The sequence below is a fragment of the Lagopus leucura genome, unplaced genomic scaffold, assembly GCF_019238085.1.
Source record: "Lagopus leucura isolate 7727_CA_CO unplaced genomic scaffold, USGS_WTPT01 Super-Scaffold_739, whole genome shotgun sequence".
Classification (NCBI taxonomy): Eukaryota; Metazoa; Chordata; class Aves; order Galliformes; family Phasianidae; genus Lagopus; species Lagopus leucura.
This window is the reverse complement of record NW_024962255.1, coordinates 10,728,328-10,748,803: the sequence shown is the minus strand read 5'-3', so window position 1 is coordinate 10,748,803 and position 20,476 is coordinate 10,728,328. Positions and strand designations below refer to the sequence as shown.

At 48.0% G+C, this 20,476-nt stretch overlaps 1 protein-coding gene across 1 annotated transcript in view; it reads left to right on the top strand.

Moving 5' to 3' along the window:
* Positions 1-20,476, top strand: part of CDH23 (cadherin related 23) — a 128,953-nt gene that overhangs the window by 43,814 nt on the left and 64,663 nt on the right. Inside the window, exons 7-8 of the mRNA XM_042862897.1 lie at positions 13,398-13,592; positions 15,954-16,082. Of these exons, the coding sequence (XP_042718831.1) occupies positions 13,398-13,592; positions 15,954-16,082 (324 nt within the window). The remainder of the gene's footprint in view (positions 1-13,397; positions 13,593-15,953; positions 16,083-20,476) is intronic.

Genomic DNA, 20,476 nt, shown 5'->3' with positions numbered 1-20,476 from the left:
ATCAGAATGTGAAGGGTAATTGAGCTGAAAGCCATTCTCTTCCCTCAGCCTGCGCTGCGGGAGCCACCAAGCGCCCTCAGAGGCCGCTCCGGGAATCCTGCTGACAAAGCACAGGTGGGGAGAGCATCCCCAGGCCACATCCCCTTGTCCCTAAGGCATGTGCCTTGTCCCACAGCTTGTGGATGGGCACTGGGTGACTGGGTGTATTCCCATAGGGGCAACGTGGAGGTTTTAAAAAAAAAAAAAAAAAAAAAAAAAACCTGCCCCAAACCTCAAAAATTAAAAACAAAAGAAGAAAGAAAAAGGGAACATAGCTGTTCTAGGTGAGCATCATCATAATTACACACAATCATGAGAAGTGTTTGTCACTACTCTGGTCCCTTTTCTCTCTAAAGTGTGATGGGTACAGAGGGTGGTTGGCATGACCTCCAGGAGGGTTTAACAGAAGACCCCTCCAATTTGGACCCTGAGCTCCAACATGCAGCCTGCAGCCTGACTGTGCTCCTTGTCGCGCGTTATTGATTGCCGAACAGGCACAGCTAAGTGCCTCTCATTAATATTTGTTTTGGTCTTTTCCCTGCATTCCGATGAGCAGAGGAGATGCTGCTTATCTCTCTCCTGCAGGTTCTCTTTCTAGAGGATTCCTCTGGCTGGTGACAAACCTGGGCTATGTGGCCACCCGTCCCACTGCCGGCAGGAGGGATGGGGTGACAGCTGACATGAGGTCTTGGGAGCTCTGCAGGAGGAATGTGAGGAACCAAAATTAGCACGACATTATGAAGGAAAAGCATGCTTGATTTGCACTGTGTAGCTAAAATGTGTATTTCTAGGCTTGGCTTGGTTTGTATACTTCTAAAAAGGAAGGCTTCCATGGTGCAAAGCTCTGTTTCCTTCCATCTCTTATCCTAAAGCCCTTTTTGATAGCCTTGACTTCAGCTGATCCATCCCATGCCATTGAAATGGTTTGGAGTGATTTCCAGTTTTTCAAGGTGTGCTGTCAAGAACTTACGTGCGGCTCCTGAAATGAGAGAGTTCTGGTGTTCCCAGAAGTAGGGAAAAAAGCTTCTTTAATATGGTTGCTCCTCTGGCTTTTCACTGGCAAGTTGGGTGCATGTCTGCGATGAAGCAATATCGGAGTCTGTGGAGCATGAAAGGCTGCATTTGTTTGTGGGTTACAAATGGAGACCTGTCAAAAACCTTTTTAAGGCAGTGACAGAAGTTTTCTTTTTCATGATACATTTAACTGAAAGGCTTTGCCTCCCAGGGAGGCTTGGCTCGTCTCTTTCTCCCTTTCCTTAAATCTGGAAAAATATGGTGGGCTAAAGGTACTCTTCTCCTATTCTAATATGGTTTCATCTATTAGAGCTTTTTGGTAGGGTTGTTGGAGTCTACTTCTGGGAAACTGCATGCCCAGAAGTGAAGAGGTGAAAGGCTCTGCGAGAGATGGGGGACAGGACACAGCCCTCTCCTTGTGCTTGAAGCACAGGCTTTGCCAGCTCATTTTGGGAAAAGTGTACAGATTATTTCCATTGATTTGGTGTCGAGAGCTGTTTTTTGAAGGGTAAACATGTTTATAGGATTTCTGTCCTTTTGTTGTAAGAAGAAGGACGTCGTTTCTGGACACAGGAGTTTGCTAGAAGAGTGTCACATCAGCTCTTCATCAAGGTGTTTCACCTTGCAGCCCCTCTGCCAGGTCTGTGCAGCAGGGGTGTGCTAACAGCCCACTGTGGCTGAACCTCCTTGTTCTGGGCTCTGGGCAGGTTTTGGGAAGCTGCTTTCAGGTCCCACAAGCCAACGTTCCTATTCCTAGCCATGCCTATGGCTTCTCTATATGTTCCTGAGACGTCTGCCCAGCTGTAGGTTTTGCAAGGTGATAGGAATGTGCGTGCATGGCACAAGAAGAGGTTGTCAAAACTGATGGGATCGCTTTTTGCTCCCGGTCTCAAATTGAGAGTTGTCTTAAAGCATTTCTGAGGAAGTTAAGAAATTGTCACAGCCAATGTTTTCATAAGAGCTTGGCAATTTGAATGCTTCCCTCTCTGCAAATCAAATACTGTGAGAGGATACGTGACGCAAGCTTCATGTGAACATGGGCTGATGGGTTGCATCCTCAGTGCAGAGAGGTATCCTCTAATTTGGGACCTTCTGCACCATGGCTGTGGGGACATTCACATTTATTCACATTTACAGCACTTCTAGAGGTAGAGGTGATGCAGGAATGTGGTGGTGGCCTGCTGCAGGCAGGAGGTGTTCTCTAAGGTGTTCTCTAAGTTGATCTCTTAGTGGGTGGCAACTTGTAAATGGGATCTTTTGTGCATCCTTCCATGAGAGCACACACAGGGAGGTACAGGTCCTGCTATGAGTTCCGTCATGTAGGCAACAACTCCATCCCAAAATATTGTTTACTTCCTTGCTTCTTCCAGCAGGGATTTTTTACCAAGCCTGGTGCTTTCCAGCTCTACCTTTTGCGTTGGGATGAAGAAAGTGCTTCCATTCAGTAGACCTTTTATCAGGTTTTTCCACTGCCTATTCCCTTTGGGTATGATTGGGGGATTTATTCTTTTAAACACATTATTCCAATGTCAGATATGGGTTCAAAAAATTTGGGAGGTTTTGATTTGATACCTAGCAAAATATTCTGGTTTTGGTCCCCTCTCAGACTCTCAGAGTGGGGTGGATGGGATGAGTGAATGGATGGATGGAAAGGAGGAGAAAACTACAAACCCATTGTCCATTGGGAAACTGTATGTCTTAAGTTCGCATCAGCCTGTGTTGTTTTCACAAATTTGTGAAACTGGGAGCTTTGTTACCTCTAAACTGTCTAGCAGCAGCTCTCTCATGCTGTCTTTGCTTCACACATGCTTCTGTTCTGCTATCAGCACCAGCCAAGCCCTGCTGGTGGTCCTGCAGGAGCTCCGGTGCTGAGAAAGGTGCCAGACAGCTCTGGGTATTTTAAGCAGCGTCACTTTAATTCTAGCACATAACCTGTACCACTTCAGCCATTTGTGCTTCTGCTGGCTGTTGTTTCTATTTCAGCTGGAGCTGGGGCCACAGAACAGGATTATTTTCTTTCTCAGTGCTATTCTGCCTTTATTTCTCCATGATATTCGTCAAGTCTCACATTTCTCATAAGCAGCACTGGGGTTTGGGTTTGGTGATGTGGTGGGGGGGATCCAATTGAGACAGACCCCCATACATCTCCCTTGCAGCTGAGGGCAAATTAAGCTGCTGATTCCAGAGCTTCCTAAAACGGCTCATCTGAAAATGAATTTTGGCCTCTCAAAGTTCAAGCATTTATCCTGAGCCAGAAATACACACAGATTTGCTCTCTAATTTAATAAAGTCATCCAAATAATATGATTTCTCCCATAACCATCGTTTATGTTTCACAGCAAAATGATAATGAGAAAGTCATTAGAAGTAATAAACAAAACAAAACCCACACAGCAAATCCTTCACTGAGCCTGAATGATGGGAAGAAGAGCTGCATCTGAGGCTTAGACCTCATAATATTTGCCGGGTGCAGCTGTTTTTGAGTAGATGCGCTCTCGAAACATTATTTAACTTGTTGGGTCTCAAAGGAATTTTAGTGCCAGAGAAGGTGAGCAGCAGCCAGCAGGGCTGCTGTTGGGTTAAGCATTGCAGTGCTGCCAAGCCCGGGCTGCTTCTCTTACCTCCCTGTGCTTTGCTTACGGCTGGTCATAATGGGCATCATTCTTTCCCCCAAAGCCTTGTCATGACTTGGACAGCGTTCTGATTTCCTGGTTAAGTCTTAGGTTGGGTATATGTTAGATGTGTAGAAACCAAAAACTGTGTTGAGGTAACGTAGGTTCTCTCGTCTTGTTTATAACTGCATTTATGCTTTGGGCTACTAGCTGAGTATTTTTGCATTATGCTCAGAGGGATGTTATAGACATTACTGAATACAGCCCCAGTGAGGTCACCCATTAAACAAACCATTTCTCCCAGTCACATTTGAAACAGGGATCAACTCTATACTTCTCTCAACCAAAGCCCCACCAGTGTGCCCAGTGCAGCTCCATCCCAGAGCCAACCCCACTGCAGTTATTTGGCTGCTGCTGTGAGGCCCTTCCCACTTTGGCGTTGGTTCTTTTTGGCCCCGTGAAGCCTGCATCTGTTGCTGCTGAGCATTCATTCATTGCCTCTTGCCCAGGTTTTGGGGGAGGGATGCAGCACAGGAACGGCTGCTGCCGCTGCTTTTTTGGGACTGCTGGGCATCTTTGCAGATCTCTTTGGCTTTCCGATTCAGGGCCACTTCACTTTGTATTTTATCTGCATAGATAGAAAACAATCTTTCCTTAAAGCTCGTCTTTACTGCTCCCACTTGAACTTGCTGGGGCTGCATCCCAAACGTGCCGCTCCAAAGGCAATTCTCATGCAGTGGCCGGTCGTTTGGAAATAGTCCCCTCATCAGGCACTGATGGATCTCTCGAGCCCCTTTCTCTCCCTAATAATCCCACCTCTGGGGAAGTATCGATTCACCGCTGCCGGCTGCCTCTTGATATTCCGCCGTCCGTTTTGCTCTGTGCAAATCGCTGTGCTGTCATTTTCACACAGCAATTACCTGCTCTGATTTCTTTCATCCCCTGTCCTTTGCCAGAGATCTGAACTCCGTATCGACAAACCACCCTGGAAGAAAGAGAGGGTTGGGGCTCAGGAAGAAGTTTTGCAACATTAAAACTTTGGGGAGTGCTTTTCCCTGGGGTGTGATCATCTCAGGGTTGGTGTCTCAGAGCCAGTCAGTCTTGATGTATCATGGGAGGGATGCTATATGAGCAAGGATATTTCCCAGCCTGACACTGAGACTCTGTGCCTTGCTTCTTCTGTGTGTTGAAGGCACAGAGAATTGTTAGCCAGGCTGCCTGGGGAGCTGGGGTAAGTAACTCCTGGGTGTGTTGGCAACTGTGGCTCCCAGATGTCACACCTCCAACAGGAGCATTGGCCAGTGTGGAATTCAGGATGCTTGTGCTTGCTAAGATGCAGACAGTGCTATAGACAAAATCAAAAATATGGAGCTTGACACGTTGAACATCAGGCTTTTGGGCTGGATTTTGTGCCCTGTCTGATTTTGGTGGTGAAGGTATCAAGGCAGCAGCTCATTCATCCCTTCTGTTTGCACAGAATGGTTCTCTGATACAGGGCTATGGTTCAGCCACTGGGGAGGGGCAGATCCAAAACTGAAAAAGGGAAATGGGAAAGGGGTTTGGCAGCTCCTTGGTGCTTTTTTCCTGTTGGGTGGCTGGAAGGGGAAGGCAGCAGTGACTGACAGCAGTTGGGTGTGCTCTGGTCCCCAACAAGCAGCCAGCTCCACACTTGGCCCAGCACAACACTGCACCTCCAAACTGAGGACGTTTTGTTATTAAAAGGGCATGGCTGGCCAGCCAGGGTGCTCGCTTGTGCGTGGTCCTCATCCGAGCAGAGAATAAATTAAAAAGCCAACTGGCCGCGGCTGCATCAGGAGCACCGGGACCAGAGATAGGGCCAGAAGTCAGATAGCAAACGGTGTCCAAAAAGTGCGGCGCCTGGTGTGAGGCGTGAAATTAAAACCTTGCCTGCCTCCTCCCGCATGCTGTAACAAAGCGGCTCCCTCCACAGTCTGCCGGCACTGGGAGTGCAGAGGAGAATAATTAAATACACGGAGATGTGGTGGCTAGGGGAAGGATGCTGTTGCTCCTCTTCTCTGGACCCATGCTCCTCATTGCTTTGCAAAGCCTGCTGCTGCAGCTCTTCATGTGCTTCATCAGGAGGGAGGAATTGGTCATTTTTTGCTGTCCTCACCCATTGCAGATCTGCTCTCCCCGCTCACATTGGCCCTTGGGAAGGACAAGCGGCTGTTGCCTCTCCTGCTACCACCAAGGAATGATGGAGAGGGCAGGACTTTTTAATCAAAGTTACATTAGGTGAAGCTTATATTATTCACCCCTGGTTTATTGCAGCTATTTTTACATGGGGGTTAGAAGTTAATACCTCCTGGTGAGCCTGGTTTTGCTGGGTTCTGGCAAGCACTGAAATCCATCAGCACATCCAGACAGGGCAGAGAGAGCCCAAGCACAGCATAAACCCCCTAAGCTGAACTGGACGGAAAAAAAGGCACTCATAAACAAACCTTTTAAAATCCAGACCTGCAGTAATGGAGGGTCTGGTCTGGAGGGGCAAGAACCAGCCAGAAGCATCAGCTGCAATCAGCAGAAGGGCGAGCTGCAGCAATCAGCGCCAAAAAGGCAGCGGGAGCCACGGTGGGGCTGCAGGGCCAACGTGCTGTGCGTGTGTTAGGTCCCTTTGTTCTGGTCCCTGCCTTTTTTCTTTTCTGGTGCTCTTGGATTTTAGGGAATGCTGAAGATTCAAGCAGTGTTTGCTCCCTGCCGCTGGCCAGGGGGACTGGCAGAGCAGAGCTGTGGTCTCTTCCACGGTCTGAAAAGAATGCAACGAGCTGAGAGAGAGGGGAAAGGAGGGAATTATGTCCTATTTCTAGAAAAAGCCTCAAAAGCACCATTTCTAGGAGACCATTTTCTCCTTCCTCTCTTTTTTCCACTTTTTTCCTATTCTTTCCTGTAGATTTTTCTTGCAGACACGCACTTCCCAGACTGCTCACCTACAGCTCTCCAGTGCATTATCCCTGTCTCTGAAGGAGCTGCACAGCAGATTTAGGAGAGGGCTTGCAGTGCCTATGCCATTCCCCACCCTAAGCCTTCCAGGATGCCCTCTGGAGCTCTCACCGAAGCGCATTAACAATTTCAGACAATGCTTAATGTAGCATCACCGTGCTACAGTATTATAATTACATGCTTGTATTAACGTTTATCCACAAAGGTTTTCCTCCAGCAAGGAGGCACTCGCATGTCACTGGCAGACCTCAAACCCTGCCTGCAGGAGGAGGAGTGATGTGGTGCCGCTCGGTGTGTGCGCTTCCTCCAAGATATCCATGTGGCATCTTTGGGGCCACCTCTGATATAGCAGCTGGAGGTGATGATGCTCTTAAAGCCAGCAGAGTGGGTGTGAGGCTCAGTTCCCATTGCAGAGATGGTCACGTCTCAGCCTGGCAAGCAAAGAAGCAGGGATTGGTTTAGCTCATGCTCAGTGCTTAAGAGCAGAAATGGGGTGGCGTAGGTCTGGTACCCCCAGGGTACTGCTACTGGGGGCTCTTCCTTGCAACTAGATCTGAAACTTTTAATCTGGTGCCAAAATATGACAGTGTCAGAAATGTTGCTGTTCCTGTGACATTTTCTGGCTTCCCCACCTGCGGCCAGAAGCAATGATGACTTGCCTGTGTCTTCCAGAGGCTGATGGCTTTATCAGGTACTCCTTTCCTCCTTCACAAATAATCGCGGGCCAGTATGGTTAGCACAGCCATAGTCAATCCACTACTCCTCACTCTCTTTTTGGCTTCAGCAGTTGTTCTGCTGTTTTTTTTCCCGGACCTCACCACCACTATTGCTTCTTTCCAAAGCTAAGGATCAGTCGGACATACAAATCCCTGGCTTCAACCAGATTGCTCATTTCCCTCTTTTCCTGAGGATAAATGGCTTGCTCCACCTATGGTCAGCAGCGAGCAGGTGGTGCTGTTTGCTGGAGCGAAAGACACACTACTAGCTCATCAACCAGAACAGGGGACAAATATATAAGCACGATGGCAAAGCAGGCAGGTTTCCATCCATCTGGCCAAACTGGCTGTGGGAGGAATGGTGGTTTTTCTTGCACAGAGGTGAGAGAGGAACTTGGGGTGGGGGTGGAAGCCTGGAGGGGCAGAGACAGGCTGGCATGGGGAGGAGGCTGTAAGCAGGAGAGCACCCACAGCTCGCATGTATGTATTTGCAGTCTGCTGTATAAATGAATGCCATACCTAATGATTCGTGGCTATTATTTGAAGGGCCCCACAGTTACAGATTTATTTGTCGTTCCTTGTAATAACACCGATGATAATGAATTCATTTGTATTAATGCGGGTGTCTTGGACTTCCATTGATATCCCGCATTAATTAATGTACCATTAAAATAAAGTGTCACCCAATTAATATCAAGTGGAAGCAACACTGCCAGTGTCCTGTCATTAGGGTTTTGTTTGTAATTCATTGTACCAGTGTTCTGCTAATGGCAGCTGTTTGCCTGAAGCTGAAGGAGTACACAGGGCTGCTGTGGAGCACATCTGGAGCACCCCACTGGGCCAGTAGCTCCCCACTGGGCTAACAGAGGGCAGCAAGAACTGGGGGGAGAAGTGCTGTGGTGCTCCCTGACTGGCAGGTTTTCCTGTTGTTGTAGTTTTCCTCTGACTTTCAAATATCTCAATGGGCCATCTTGTCCTCCCAGTCTTGCTCCATCTCTGCCCATCTCCTTGATAATGGATGGAAAAGCAAAGAGAGGCATGGGTTTTCCCCCTCAGTGGCGCATACCCTTCTTGTCTACCCACCTCCCAGCCTATGTCCCGCTACATATCTCCTAGCCATCTTCTAGCTAACTGAGAAAAATCTCAAACAGTGGACAAAGTCTTGCACTTTCTCAGCAGGAACCCACTAAAAAATACATTCTCCTTTTGCTATTCTTTGTTTATAATTGTGTTTTGAGGGCGACACTGCATTGATTTTGAATTATTCTATGCATCGGTTAGTGTCACAGGGTGCAGTTGTATGGCTTAGAGGAAACTCTGCCACCCTTTCCAACCAAAATCTTTCTCTAGTAGAAAGGTGAGAGGGTGGATCTACTCTAACCCTTGCCTTCAGAGCACCCAGATTGCAGGTATACAACTGTGGAGAAGATGTTGATGGTCATGGGCTTGTTGGTGATTCAGGGGGAGAGCATATGGGGTTTGAGGTTTGCCAATGCCACTGCTGTTTCTTCGGTTAGAGGTGTGCTGGTAGCTGAGGAAATGGAGGATAAGGCACAAGGATGTGATTTATGGCCTGATTGTGAGCGTACCTGTGGCTTGACTTTGTGCACGGTGCTATCCTGGGGGTTTGCAGTGAGGTTCTGGGGCAAAGCACCTCACTTTCCTCACCCTGAATTCCTCTGCTGAGAACAAGCCTCCGACCCGCACGCGGTGAGCCAGCCGGTAATTCAGTGCTGGCTCCTCCACCGCGTCTCCTCCAGCTGTGTTTATGGTGTTCTCAAAAGCCCCTCAATTGAATTATAGCTCTGTGGTGGCCGCTTGCCAGTGTCAGGCGATAATGAGGGAGGTCACTTAATAGAGATAGCGGCAGGGGATACATATTAACGAGAGCTGATTGAGAGGTGGGGTGAATTTCAATCCAAAAAAAAGAGAGGAAAAAAGGGAAATTATCAGGTTTAAAATCAATTTTTGAAATTGGAAATTGCTTGGCTCAGGCTAGCAGTAATGCAATTAATAAATGTAATTAAAAGCGTAATAAAGAACAAGGGAATTGGAAGCCCATGTGCATCCGCATGAGTGTTTGGAGCTGGCAAGCCCCAGGCTGGTGGCTGGGGGAAGGCAAACCCACAGAGCATGGCTGGTCTTTCTCAAGGCAGAGCCCTTAGGAAGCATGTGTGGATTCAGCTCCCAGCTCTACCACTGGGATGGTTGGCCTTGGGCAAGGGATGCCATGCCTTGGGATGGGAGGGCATCAGCATTGGGGGACTCGGGTTGCAGCAGTGGGATTTGGGAGCAAATGTGATGGAGAGAGGGAAAGGAGCTGCTAGAAACAGCATCAGGGGAATATTTGAGAGTAATAGGTTGACCTGAGATGTAGCGTGATCAGCCAAGCATCTCCTAATGGGAGCGGTCAGTGGGAAAAAGAAAGAGCAGGACCCAACATACAGCCTGCGAGATGGTTTGGGGGCTGGTGCCGAGATGGCAGCATTGAGAGCCCCACAGCCCCAGCCCCTTCGCATTGCCTGCTCACATCTCATCGACCTTCAGACAGCTGCTTGGCCAGATTGCCTGCCGTTTTTACACATTATTTGCATTGGTCCGGCGTGTGCACATCCGCATCCTAATCGCTTCCACCAGCTTCTGCTGGGTGACTTTGCCCTGGGAGGTCGTGTGGAGGTCCTGTGCACGGCCAGATGCTTGAGCAGGAGCTCACTGGGACCTGAGCCTCTTCCTTTGGGATTTTTAGCATAGTTCCTCATGTATTCATAGCAAATGGAGGGAGGCACAAGCGGCCTTGCAGCCTCAAACCCCCTTTAGACGCTGCAAGTGCAGGAGGGGATGCGGGGCGGTCAGAAGCCGTCCCCTTTGCCCTCCTCCTCCTGCACAGGAGGCATCAGTCTGGTTATTTTTGTCTCACATCTGCTGGCATCGTAACAAAGATTTAATGATATGACACAATTTTGTCATTAGCTTTTTCGTTGGCTTTTTTTTTGTTGTTGCTCCTGTGGGAAGCTTCATTGCTGGCTGCTGGAGAGAGGGAAGAGCTTTAAAAATGACAGATCTGGGGGGCCAACCTGGAAAGCTCACCTGTTTGCCACAAGCTGCTCTAGGCTATGGTCTACCCACATTTCCTTTTGTCTGGACAGAATGGATAGAATTTGATATTTTTGCCTTTCTGTGAATTAAGCTTAATCAGGGTTGATCTCTGTGGTGGAGGAACAGCCATGAGGGATGTGCAGAAGAGCCCCGTAAATGGCCCAAATGCTCAGAATGCAGAAACACAGCCCATCCTGAGCAGCCCTGAGCTGAGCGTGCCAATCGCATCTCCCTGGGCCGTGCCCTCCACTTGTTATTTCTGATCAAACCCAAAAAGCAAGCCAGTGATGTCTATACAGATGTTTTGCTCCATTGTTCAGATGATGGGCCACGTCTTTTGAGAAATAAGACGTCAGCCTCCTGCTGAGCAATAGCTTGAGCCTGCTTGACCCAAAAACAGCAAGAGGATTTTAAAGATGTATTTGTGCTGCTTTGAAGGCAGACAGTCTGAAATGTATGTAACGTCGTGCACAGGCACTGACAGCACCAGGGAGACCCTGCTGCCTTGAAGACCTTCTGCTCATCTCCTGATTCCCCCAGCACCGAGTGTTCTTTGCCTATGCTTCACCTATCCGTAAGCACACTGGTGTCCCCACTTGAGGCCCCCTCCGTGTTTAGCCCCACGGACACCAGTGACTGTTTCCCTAGGGCAGCAGGTCTTCATGCAGAGCAGATGCTCCGCTTGTATGGATTTTGCTGTCCTGGCCAATGAAGAGATCTGGTCAGAAAAGCTATAAGAGAGGGATAAAAATAAAGTGATGGCCAAGTCAGAGCTCAGGCAGTGTCACTGGGATTTGCCACCTCTGTGTCCCGTCCCCGTTCCCCTCCCCCTCCCCCCCCAAGAAAGCTTCTCCTTTGGGCAAGGGGATGAGGAACTCTTCTAAGCTTGCTCTGGAGCTATTGAATAAAACACAATGCCGGGGAAATCAGGCTCTCCTGTAATCAGAGTGACCAGAGCGGATTTGCATGTTAAAAGGAGTGGCTAGGGGCACTTAAAAAGGGGAAATATTCATCGAGCCTGGCTTTATCCTTATGAATATTATTAGTGCTGGGGACGATATGTCCCAAATCTCATTGGTACAAATTGGTGTCTGCTATGGCCATTCATGTTTAATCCTCAGCACTCTTCTTCCTGGCTTTGGTAGGAACCTGAGCAGAGGAATGGATGGAGGGAGGGGTGATGGATGGATGGATGGATGGATGGATGGATGGATGGATGGATGGATGGATGGATAGATGGAGGCAGTGCTTGGAAGGGTTGTGGAATGCCTCAGGTCAGTTACACCTGGTAACTTGAGTTAGCCTGAAGGGGGAATGGGGGGATGCATAGTTCTCCCTGAGGAGCTGTACTGTGGGGGAAGGCAGAGGGGGGTGGTCAGTGAGCAGACACCCACCAGTGCCTCACCACAGAGAGCCTCACAAGCCCTCTAAGCTCCCTGCCTGCACACCCCAGCCTTAATGCACAGGAGATGCAGTTCAGACTCAGGGCTCACAGGGATCTGGGTTAAGTGTGACAAAAAACGAGCAATTGTAAGGCAGAGAGCAGCAAACTGCTGGGATAAATCGGCCTGGGAGGTTGTGATGTCTCCATTGCTGGAAGGCTCTAAGGATGGATATGATTTAGGTGCAGCAAGGGAGCGGGTTTTTCTTGTGTGGTGCCTTCTAGCTACATCTTTTATGCTTCTATGATTGCTGATCACAAAAAAAAACTTGAAGGTGCTTTAAAAAATAATCCCCAGGCCGTGCCCTGCAAGGTTCTTTTAGCAGCTTGATTTAAAGGGTGGAGGGGAAAAAAAAAAAAAAAAAAATTTAAAAGGCAGAAATCAAATGAAAACTCGAGGTGGGAACTGCAACCTCTCACTGCTTGGAAGAAGTGACACCAGGCTGTGTGCGAAGGGCAGAGGTGTTGGGGACAGCATGGCAAGACCCAAGGGCTGGGCTCGCTTCTCTCCCTGCTTCCCTCCCACCTCCTCGGCAGCTCACGATGCTCCTCCTTGGGCTGAGCAGGAAAAATTGAATAGGAACAAACTCACAATAAGGCACAGAGGCCGGTGAAGAGGTTGGCAGAAATAATCCGTATTATCCCAGCTGGTCCTAACCAGCCCCGAGGCTCCTCACTGCTGACCTTTGCTGGCTGGCTGGTAGGTCGGAGCTCTGCATCACCTCCTCATGGGGCTGTACGCATCTTGCAAATGTACCTCAGTGCCCCCCTTGTTCTCCCCAGCAAAACCCTTTTGCTCGCCATCCCTGCCTCTGCCCTCCCAGAGACAAGAATATGCATTTAAGATTTGCATAGGAACATGCAGCTGTTCCGCCAAAAATGGATAATTGTTCTCCCCGCTGCGAAGTTAAACAATAAGAAGTGCCAAACTGCACTTGCCGTTGCTGATTTTGTGCACTCAGCTGCATATTTTATGCATGTAGATTAGTTACAGATTTATAACAATTTAACTGCTAATGTCTGAATTAATCGGGCCAGGTTGTAGTTGCTGTGGAAACTCTAACATTAGGTTTTATGTAAAGTTCTGTGTTGCATTGAATGCATTTTGGAGGCAGGGGGTGGGGGGGCTGTTTTATATTTAATGTCTTGTGGTGAAAGCGGAGAGTGAATCGGCACTGAAAACAAAAGTGGTTTTGGGCAGAAAACAAGCTTCAGCAAAGAGCCAGTAATTTTTCTGGAAAGTTGTGATGCCTGGAAAAATAAGGGTTTGTGATAGAAGTGCCGTCTTGACCGCAGCTGTATAACTATGATTAGAAGTGTGCAACAACTATTATAGTGCTGCGATCCTGTAATAAAGAGAACAGCTGTATAACTTAGAAACCTCCTCAAAATACTGGACTGAAGTTCTTGGCTCTCTGGATATTGGTTTTGGTTTGCGATGGAAATTGCTGATGTGCGTCTGATGGGAAAACAGGCCAGTGCACAGTTTTATCAGAGTGTTTTTAATTCTAATTCCAGAACACTCCGGTGGGCACTCCAATTTTTATTGTGAATGCCACAGATCCAGACCAGGGGGCGGGTGGCAGCGTGCTGTACTCCTTCCAGCCTCCATCCAGCTTCTTTGCCATCGACAGTGGACGCGGCATCGTGACTGTCATCCGGGAGCTGGACTACGAGGTGACGCAGGCATACCAGCTCCAGGTCAACGCAACGGTGAGCCTTGTCCTGGGCACACAGCTTCTCTGCAAACTGCCAAATCACAATTTAGATGCTGGGTGGATTTGGTGGGAGCATTGGAATAGAGTGGATGGTTAGGGAGCTCTTTGGGTAGCTGTAGGGCAAGGTGTGGAACACTGATGGCCAGTGGCTACCGGTGGCCACCAGTGGTCAAGCTGCCTCCAGCACTAAGTGATTTTCACCCAGGAAGGCTCTAGGGCAGTGCATTCCCTGGGTCGTTTCAGATCAGCTCCTGGACATAACAGTCTTCGAGGTCTTTTCCTACCTACATCATTCTGTGGTTTTTCACACATCAGAGGCTTCTGCATGAAAGAGAGTAGTTCCCCTGTTTGAGAAAACCAGGCTTCTTTGCTCAGAGCCACGGTCACTAATCAGCTGATGACATTGAAAAGCAAGCATATGTCACAGCATCTAAGACCAGGAGAGCCCATTAAATCCTCTGCTATCGTTCCTCGTGCATCCTGACTTATTACAGCTGGATTCACCTGCATTGAACCTGCCAAGTCTCGCTCAGCTATAGCTGAGTTCAAACCTCAGAAGTTAAAATTTTGATGGGTAGAGTCAGTTCCAGGAGGGGACTTATGGGAGAGACTTTCCCAGGGAACCACAATGTCACACTCATGCCCTGCCATGGAAGGAAGTCTTTTTTGCTGGGGTCAGCTCTGGCAGCAACTCAACAGGGAGGCAACTGCTGAGAAGCACTGTGCAGGCAGCTCTCTGTGGTGGCTCTGCTGCAAGTGAGGAAGGTGAGACACAGCCCTGAAATCTATCTGACCAACTGTGTGCTTGGGAAAGGGGGGGGGGGGAAGAATCCTTCCTGCCCCCTCCAGGCAGCTGGCTGGAGCTCTTGGAGCATGTGATTTAATCAAGATCATTGTCTTGCTGCACAGCCACGTGTCAGAGGGACGGAGAGCTGTGCACTGCCTTTGCTCTTCACGGTATCCGCAAACTGCAGGGCCTGAAGCAAACACCTCAGCCTTTCAGCCCCATCCCTGCGCGTTCTGGCCGCCTTCTCCAAAAGGTTGAGCTTTTTTCATGAAATATATCTCACTACTTTAAATACTCCAGCAGTGAGTTCTCCATCTCCCCCCAGTAAGCACTGCAATGTTTCACTGCTTTCACAGCTGAGAAACATTAAATTCTTTGAAGTTAACTGTCTCATCACTGTCTCCAGTCTTAGAATCTGATGGTGTCTGCCTGAAAAATTAGTAAATGGCTCACATTGGGCAGTGCTTTGCCAGTATCAGCACAGAGGTGTATTGGTCACATCCGTTTTTGCTTTACTCCCCATCCCCATCCCCAAATTCATTTCTGTGTCCTCCACCCCTGGGTTGGAGGCAGCAAGGATACAAAACTGGAAAGGGAATGTGAGACACACTTGGCTTTTTATGCTCTCTGTAATGCTTAACCAAAATTTAAGAGACAAAGGGGAGGGAAAAAAGCTTTATCTGAAGAAACGAAAAACTTCAACTTGATAATGATAACAGCAGAGTGCGAGTCAGAAATAAGCATCAATCCAGGCCACAAACGCTGAGGCCTGCAGGTTAAGAGGATAATGTACAAGCTGTGTTGTTGAATACGGTTTAAATTAACATTAATCTTCTGGCAATCAGTCCTTGGCGCTGTTCAGAGCCATTTTGTAGAAGTGTGTGGTAACCTCTAATGGTTGCCTTTCACCACAGTGCTTGATTAGGGGCTAAGGAGAGATTTATTTCCTTCCTTTGTGCGCTGCCTGTTCTGTTCTTGTCCTTCTAGCAAAGGGCTGTGGATATTGGGGTGGCTTTTAGACACGCATGGGATGAGACTCAAACATGAGGACACTGCCAGGAGTAGCTGCGATGAGGCTGTTGGGCTATGCCGTGTCCTGCATGTAGAGCTCCAAATGTGCAGAGACATTGGCCTTGGTGGGTCCTGAAGTATCCTGATGGGCTGTGCTGACTGCCCCTCCTCTCCAGAGCAGGTGCCCTCCAGCACCCTCCAGAGCAGGACCCTCCAGCTCTTGCTAGGCAGAAGTGCCTCAGTTTGGACCTGCACTGCAAGGGAATTTATGTTTTGAAGTATTTTTTAAACAAGATGTTGCTTCTTTTCCACCCAAAGCATGATGGAAAATTAAATTGGTGCTTGCTGTATATTAAAGGGGCAAATTCCAGAAAGAAATGCATATTGTATTTCAGCTCAGAGGGAGCTGCAGTGGTTGATAATTCCAGGCGATTGCTTGAAAAAGAAGTGATTGCCTACACTACTCAGATTTTGACCAGCCGCAACTGTGAGAGACTTTACGCTGTGGAAGAGTTCTGTTGTTCTAATAGAAACCCTTTCTCGCCCTTGTTTTTCAAGGACCAAGACAAGAACAAGCCGCTATCCACTCTGGCTAACCTGGCCATCACCATCACGGATGTGCAGGACATGGACCCCATTTTCATCAACCTGCCCTACAGCACAAACATCTATGAGAACTCGCCTCCGGTAAGGGCTGCTTCCCTCCAGTACCAAGAGGTGATGGGACAGGGTGTAGGATGGAAAGCACAAGGTATCCCTAAACTGCTGGAAGAAAACCTCCCTTTTGCAGGAGTGTTGGTCTGTCCTTCCATCACTGGTTTATGTTGTTAGGGAAACAAGTCACAAGAAAATGTCCAAATGGCATCTCAATGAGGGCAAAATCTTGAGGTTTTAGGAAGCATGAAACCAAAGTAAAACATTTTCTTGAATGTTTTTTTCTTAAATGTTAAGAAGGTTTTATGTTGTTCTTAGCACACACTCACCTCCTTTCCCCCTGGCATCCACACATGCCATTTCTAATAGAAAACTTGAAGAAAAATGGAAATGTTCCTGAAACGAAGCAGTTTTGAAAATGCCAGAAAGATCAGCCATTTCAGCACTTTGAGTCTTTTCCCCCAGGTTTTACCAAATTGATCCAATCATTTCAGTTCTTCTGAAATTCAGTTTGTCAGCAAACTCACTGGTTGTGGAAACATCTCTCCATCTCGAAGTGCAGCAGTGCCTTTCTCCTATGGGGAGCGTGCTGGGCAACTTCTACTCCTGTCAACCAAAACATCAGCCCTAGTCAGCAGCACCCACCTTCCCACATCCCATATCTTCACCAAGAAGGCATATGTTTTTGTATGTGGATGGTGAAACCTTCTGTCCTAGAATGAGACAGCATTAGGCTTCCATAACCACACTTCCATCCCACATGGGATCTGTTGTGCTGGATCTGAAACACCTGATGTCTCATTTCATTTAGTGGCAGGGTAGACTCCATCTCACTTGAATTTCTGCCTTTTTATGCACTTTGGAGCAAAACTCTAGCTCTGACTGCTCTGAGAGTGCTGGATCAATAGGGCTGAGTCTTACTGTCAAAAATCTCACCATCAGACAGCACATTACCCATCTGCCAACCCAAAGATGGCCAAAAAATGGCTTTATGAATTACCTTCATGAGGTTCAGTGCTGTTTGGTATTTCTGTTTGTGGTCAACATGAGCCACAGGGAAAAGAAGACACTGCTTAGATCACTCTTAACTGCTGGGAGACGACATAGCCTTAGATGAAATTATAGAAATGGAAGTGCTGTGAGTATCAAAAAGTATGGACTGCATCGCCTTCATGGAATGACCTGGTGTTCAGGAAAGGAGATCTCACTCAATTTAATGGCATTTGCTGAGCTGGAGCTAAACAATCCATTTAATCAAATGTACACCAGAGTTATTCCCGGGGTGTACAATATTTATGGTGGGCAAAGCAGCAAATACTCTTTGCTCAATCCAAAATGGGAAATGAATGAAACTTTACTACCCCACCCAATTTCTCTTGGCCATATATAGCATTTCTAAAAGCATCATCACTGAGAAAAGCAAGGAACAAAAGCAGCATTTGGGTCCATCTCACAGCCTTGGTTCCCAAAGGGACAGTGTGATGAATACAGCTCTTGCTGGCTGACCTTCTCCCATCACTTTCTCCACCACTGCTTGGGGGTGAGGGAAGTCGGAATTGAGGCCCATTGCTGAGTGTGGCCACTGCTTTGGAGGGTCCAGACCAGGACCAAAGACCCATCCTTCATAGGAGACATCTCAGCATTTGAAACAAGCACATAGTCTGTTTGGGGTTTCCATTTGGATTTTCTGGTGGCAAGTTTCTCCACGGGAGCCCTCCTCATCATCTCACCTTATCACATGAGGGAGTGTATGCCAAATGGCTCCATTCTGGAAAGGATAACAGCAGATTTGGGTGAGGCAACTGGGTTCAGCCAGCTTCTGCCCCAGAATGGGCTGCCAGGCAGCTGATTTAAGCTGACAGCTGTAGTGCTTTTGTAAAGCTGTAGTGCATTTGTGGGGATGTTTGCCACACTGAGGACATCTTCCAGCCCCAGATCTGGGGACGGAAGAGGCTTCTTTCCACACCCTCTCCCTTGCTCCCTTTTTATCTGCAGTGCACAGCATGTCTGTGCTCCTCTATCAATGTATCGGGTGAGAATACCTAATCTAAAGTGTATACATTACCTAATAAAATCCTTCTTATTTGGGATTATTGCATCAAATTTTAATTTCCTCACTCGAGCAACAGCATGTCAGCCAGCCCGTCAGTGAAGAGCCGATAGAAGGTGAAAAGAGTGGATAAACTGCAGCAAATTACTGCAAACAGATCTCTATCAACCCTTTGACTGGAATTGACTGGAATTAAGAAGTGAGAAATAGGATTTTTGCCTCCAAATCTGCCGTGGCAGCTTTCCGAGGTGCTCCCCCCTCCACCAGCTCCTCCTGGTGCTGTGCTTTGCCTTTCAAGTTCCTAATGCTGCAACAGAGGAAGAAGAAAAGGGGGAAAGGGGAGAGGAGTGCTGCAATTTCTTTGCCAGACTGGGATCTGGTGGCATAACTGGAAGCACTCAGGGTTCATTCTTCTTCAGGCATGAGAAGGAAGGAAAATGTCTTTCAGGGCCAAGGAAGAGGATGCAGCAAGGAGAAGCTTTGCCATCTCTGGAGGTGTTGTGCTTCCTTCTGTGCAACTGGTTATCATCCTGAACTGCCTAAGGTGTCTCTTCCAGAGCACTCAAGGCTGGTTTTTCATCCTTGGGTTCTTTTAATGCATCCATCATCACACCATCTGCGTAAGCTGGATAGCATTGCTGATGCTCTAGAGAAGTCAGTACAGGCTGGAGAAGAGATGCTGAAGTGAGAGCTGCTCTTGGACATCGGCTGATACCTGGCCCAGGCACCCTCGCAGCTTCACTTTGGGGTGAAACAGGAGGAATCCACTCTCTAAGAGATGAGCTGATGCCCCTGAAAATTTGCTCCCACATGGAGCCTTGCAAAGGCAAGGGAAGGGCAAGACCACTGGTGCTTAGTCTAGAGATCAGCAAGTGTGTTCCCTTGCAACAGCATGGTATGTATCCATGTAAAATATCATTAAAACAGTTTTAATTCTTCAGCACCACCCCCTCCTCTCCAAAAACTCCTTGGGTTAAAGAAATAACATGGAATCAGTGCTATTTTTGCCCTAGAGTCTCAATAGCTCCGAGTTAATTCTTTCTTACAATATTTCCAGCCCATCAGTGTGAACACTTTATTAAAAGCTCAGGGTTTTATTAAAAAAGGATTGATTTACCCCTGCCCCTCTTCAAAAAACTCTCAAACTTTGTTTGGATAATGTGCCATTCTTTATTTTCTTTACCTTTTTTCAAGTGTAGTCTCTTCCAGGTTATTACTTTTCTAAATCTTCTGTCTCCTTCCCTAGAGGGAGAGAGTTATTCTGCTCCAGTGTTCCAATTTATACCCACCACTTGCTTTAAGAAGTTCCAGAAATATTTGGGAGACTCCAAGAGCCAGAGGTTCATGCCACGGATTGCTGGGGCAAGCCCTGGGCAGAGCTCCCGGCCCTGAAGAGTATCCTGGGATTTCTGTGAGGAAATGAAAGCCTTGCTGGATGTCTTGTTTGTTGGTGGGAAGTCAATCTTTACCATTACGTGATGGCATTGACTGAGGGTTTAGCTCCATTTTGTGTTTTTGGTGAGCAAGACACTTCCTGACTGTTGTGGCTTCTAAGAGATGTGTAGGGTCAAATTTTGCATCTTCCCTTCTCCGCATCTCATTTCATCTCTTACTGAACCAGAATACCCTTTCCCAATGACCATGCTGAGTGATCATGCTCCAAGGCCGCATTGTTACTGTTCACCTTAAAACAAATCACCACCACCAGCTAGATGAACAGCCATTCCACCTGCCCTGTGGCACTGCTCCATTCTCTTCTACAGAAGGTCCAGACTGACCCTAAACATGGTGTGAATGCTCAGGGATCATCCTTGTGTTCCTGGGAGCTGGGATCTGCTGGCTGGAAGCCCTTGTGAAGGAGTTGGCAGGAAAGACAGAAGCCAGCTGGACTGTGAACAGACACCAGAGTCAATCAGGTCCCTGCCTTTGTCCCAGAAGATGGCATCTAGGAGCAAAAAGGACCTCAGATCCACTCTGGCACGTGTTCCTCAGTCACTGGTGAAGCACACCTCATCCAGATTAGGGGCTTTTGGGTCTTCGCTAATGCTTAGCCATTGCTGGAGCCCTGCCTCCTTCTGCCTTTTTTCTGCCCCTCTTCTCCACATGGCCTTGCCCTCCATTCCACATCCCTTGCTCTGTTTCCCACTGGTTTGCTTCCCCCTTTCCTCAGGCTCCTTTGGGAAGGACAATTACTGTCCATGATTTAGAGGCTCTCCAGCAGCTGCTGAGGTTTGCCAGCCGAGTGCTGCTCACAAGCCAGTGCCCTGGGATTTACAGCTCGTGTTCAGGGTTAACAGCAGGGATGTACTTAAGGAGTCTATTGAAATGCCCTCAGAGGTTTTGAGGGGCAGATCTGCCTGATGCTGAGAGCTGAGGA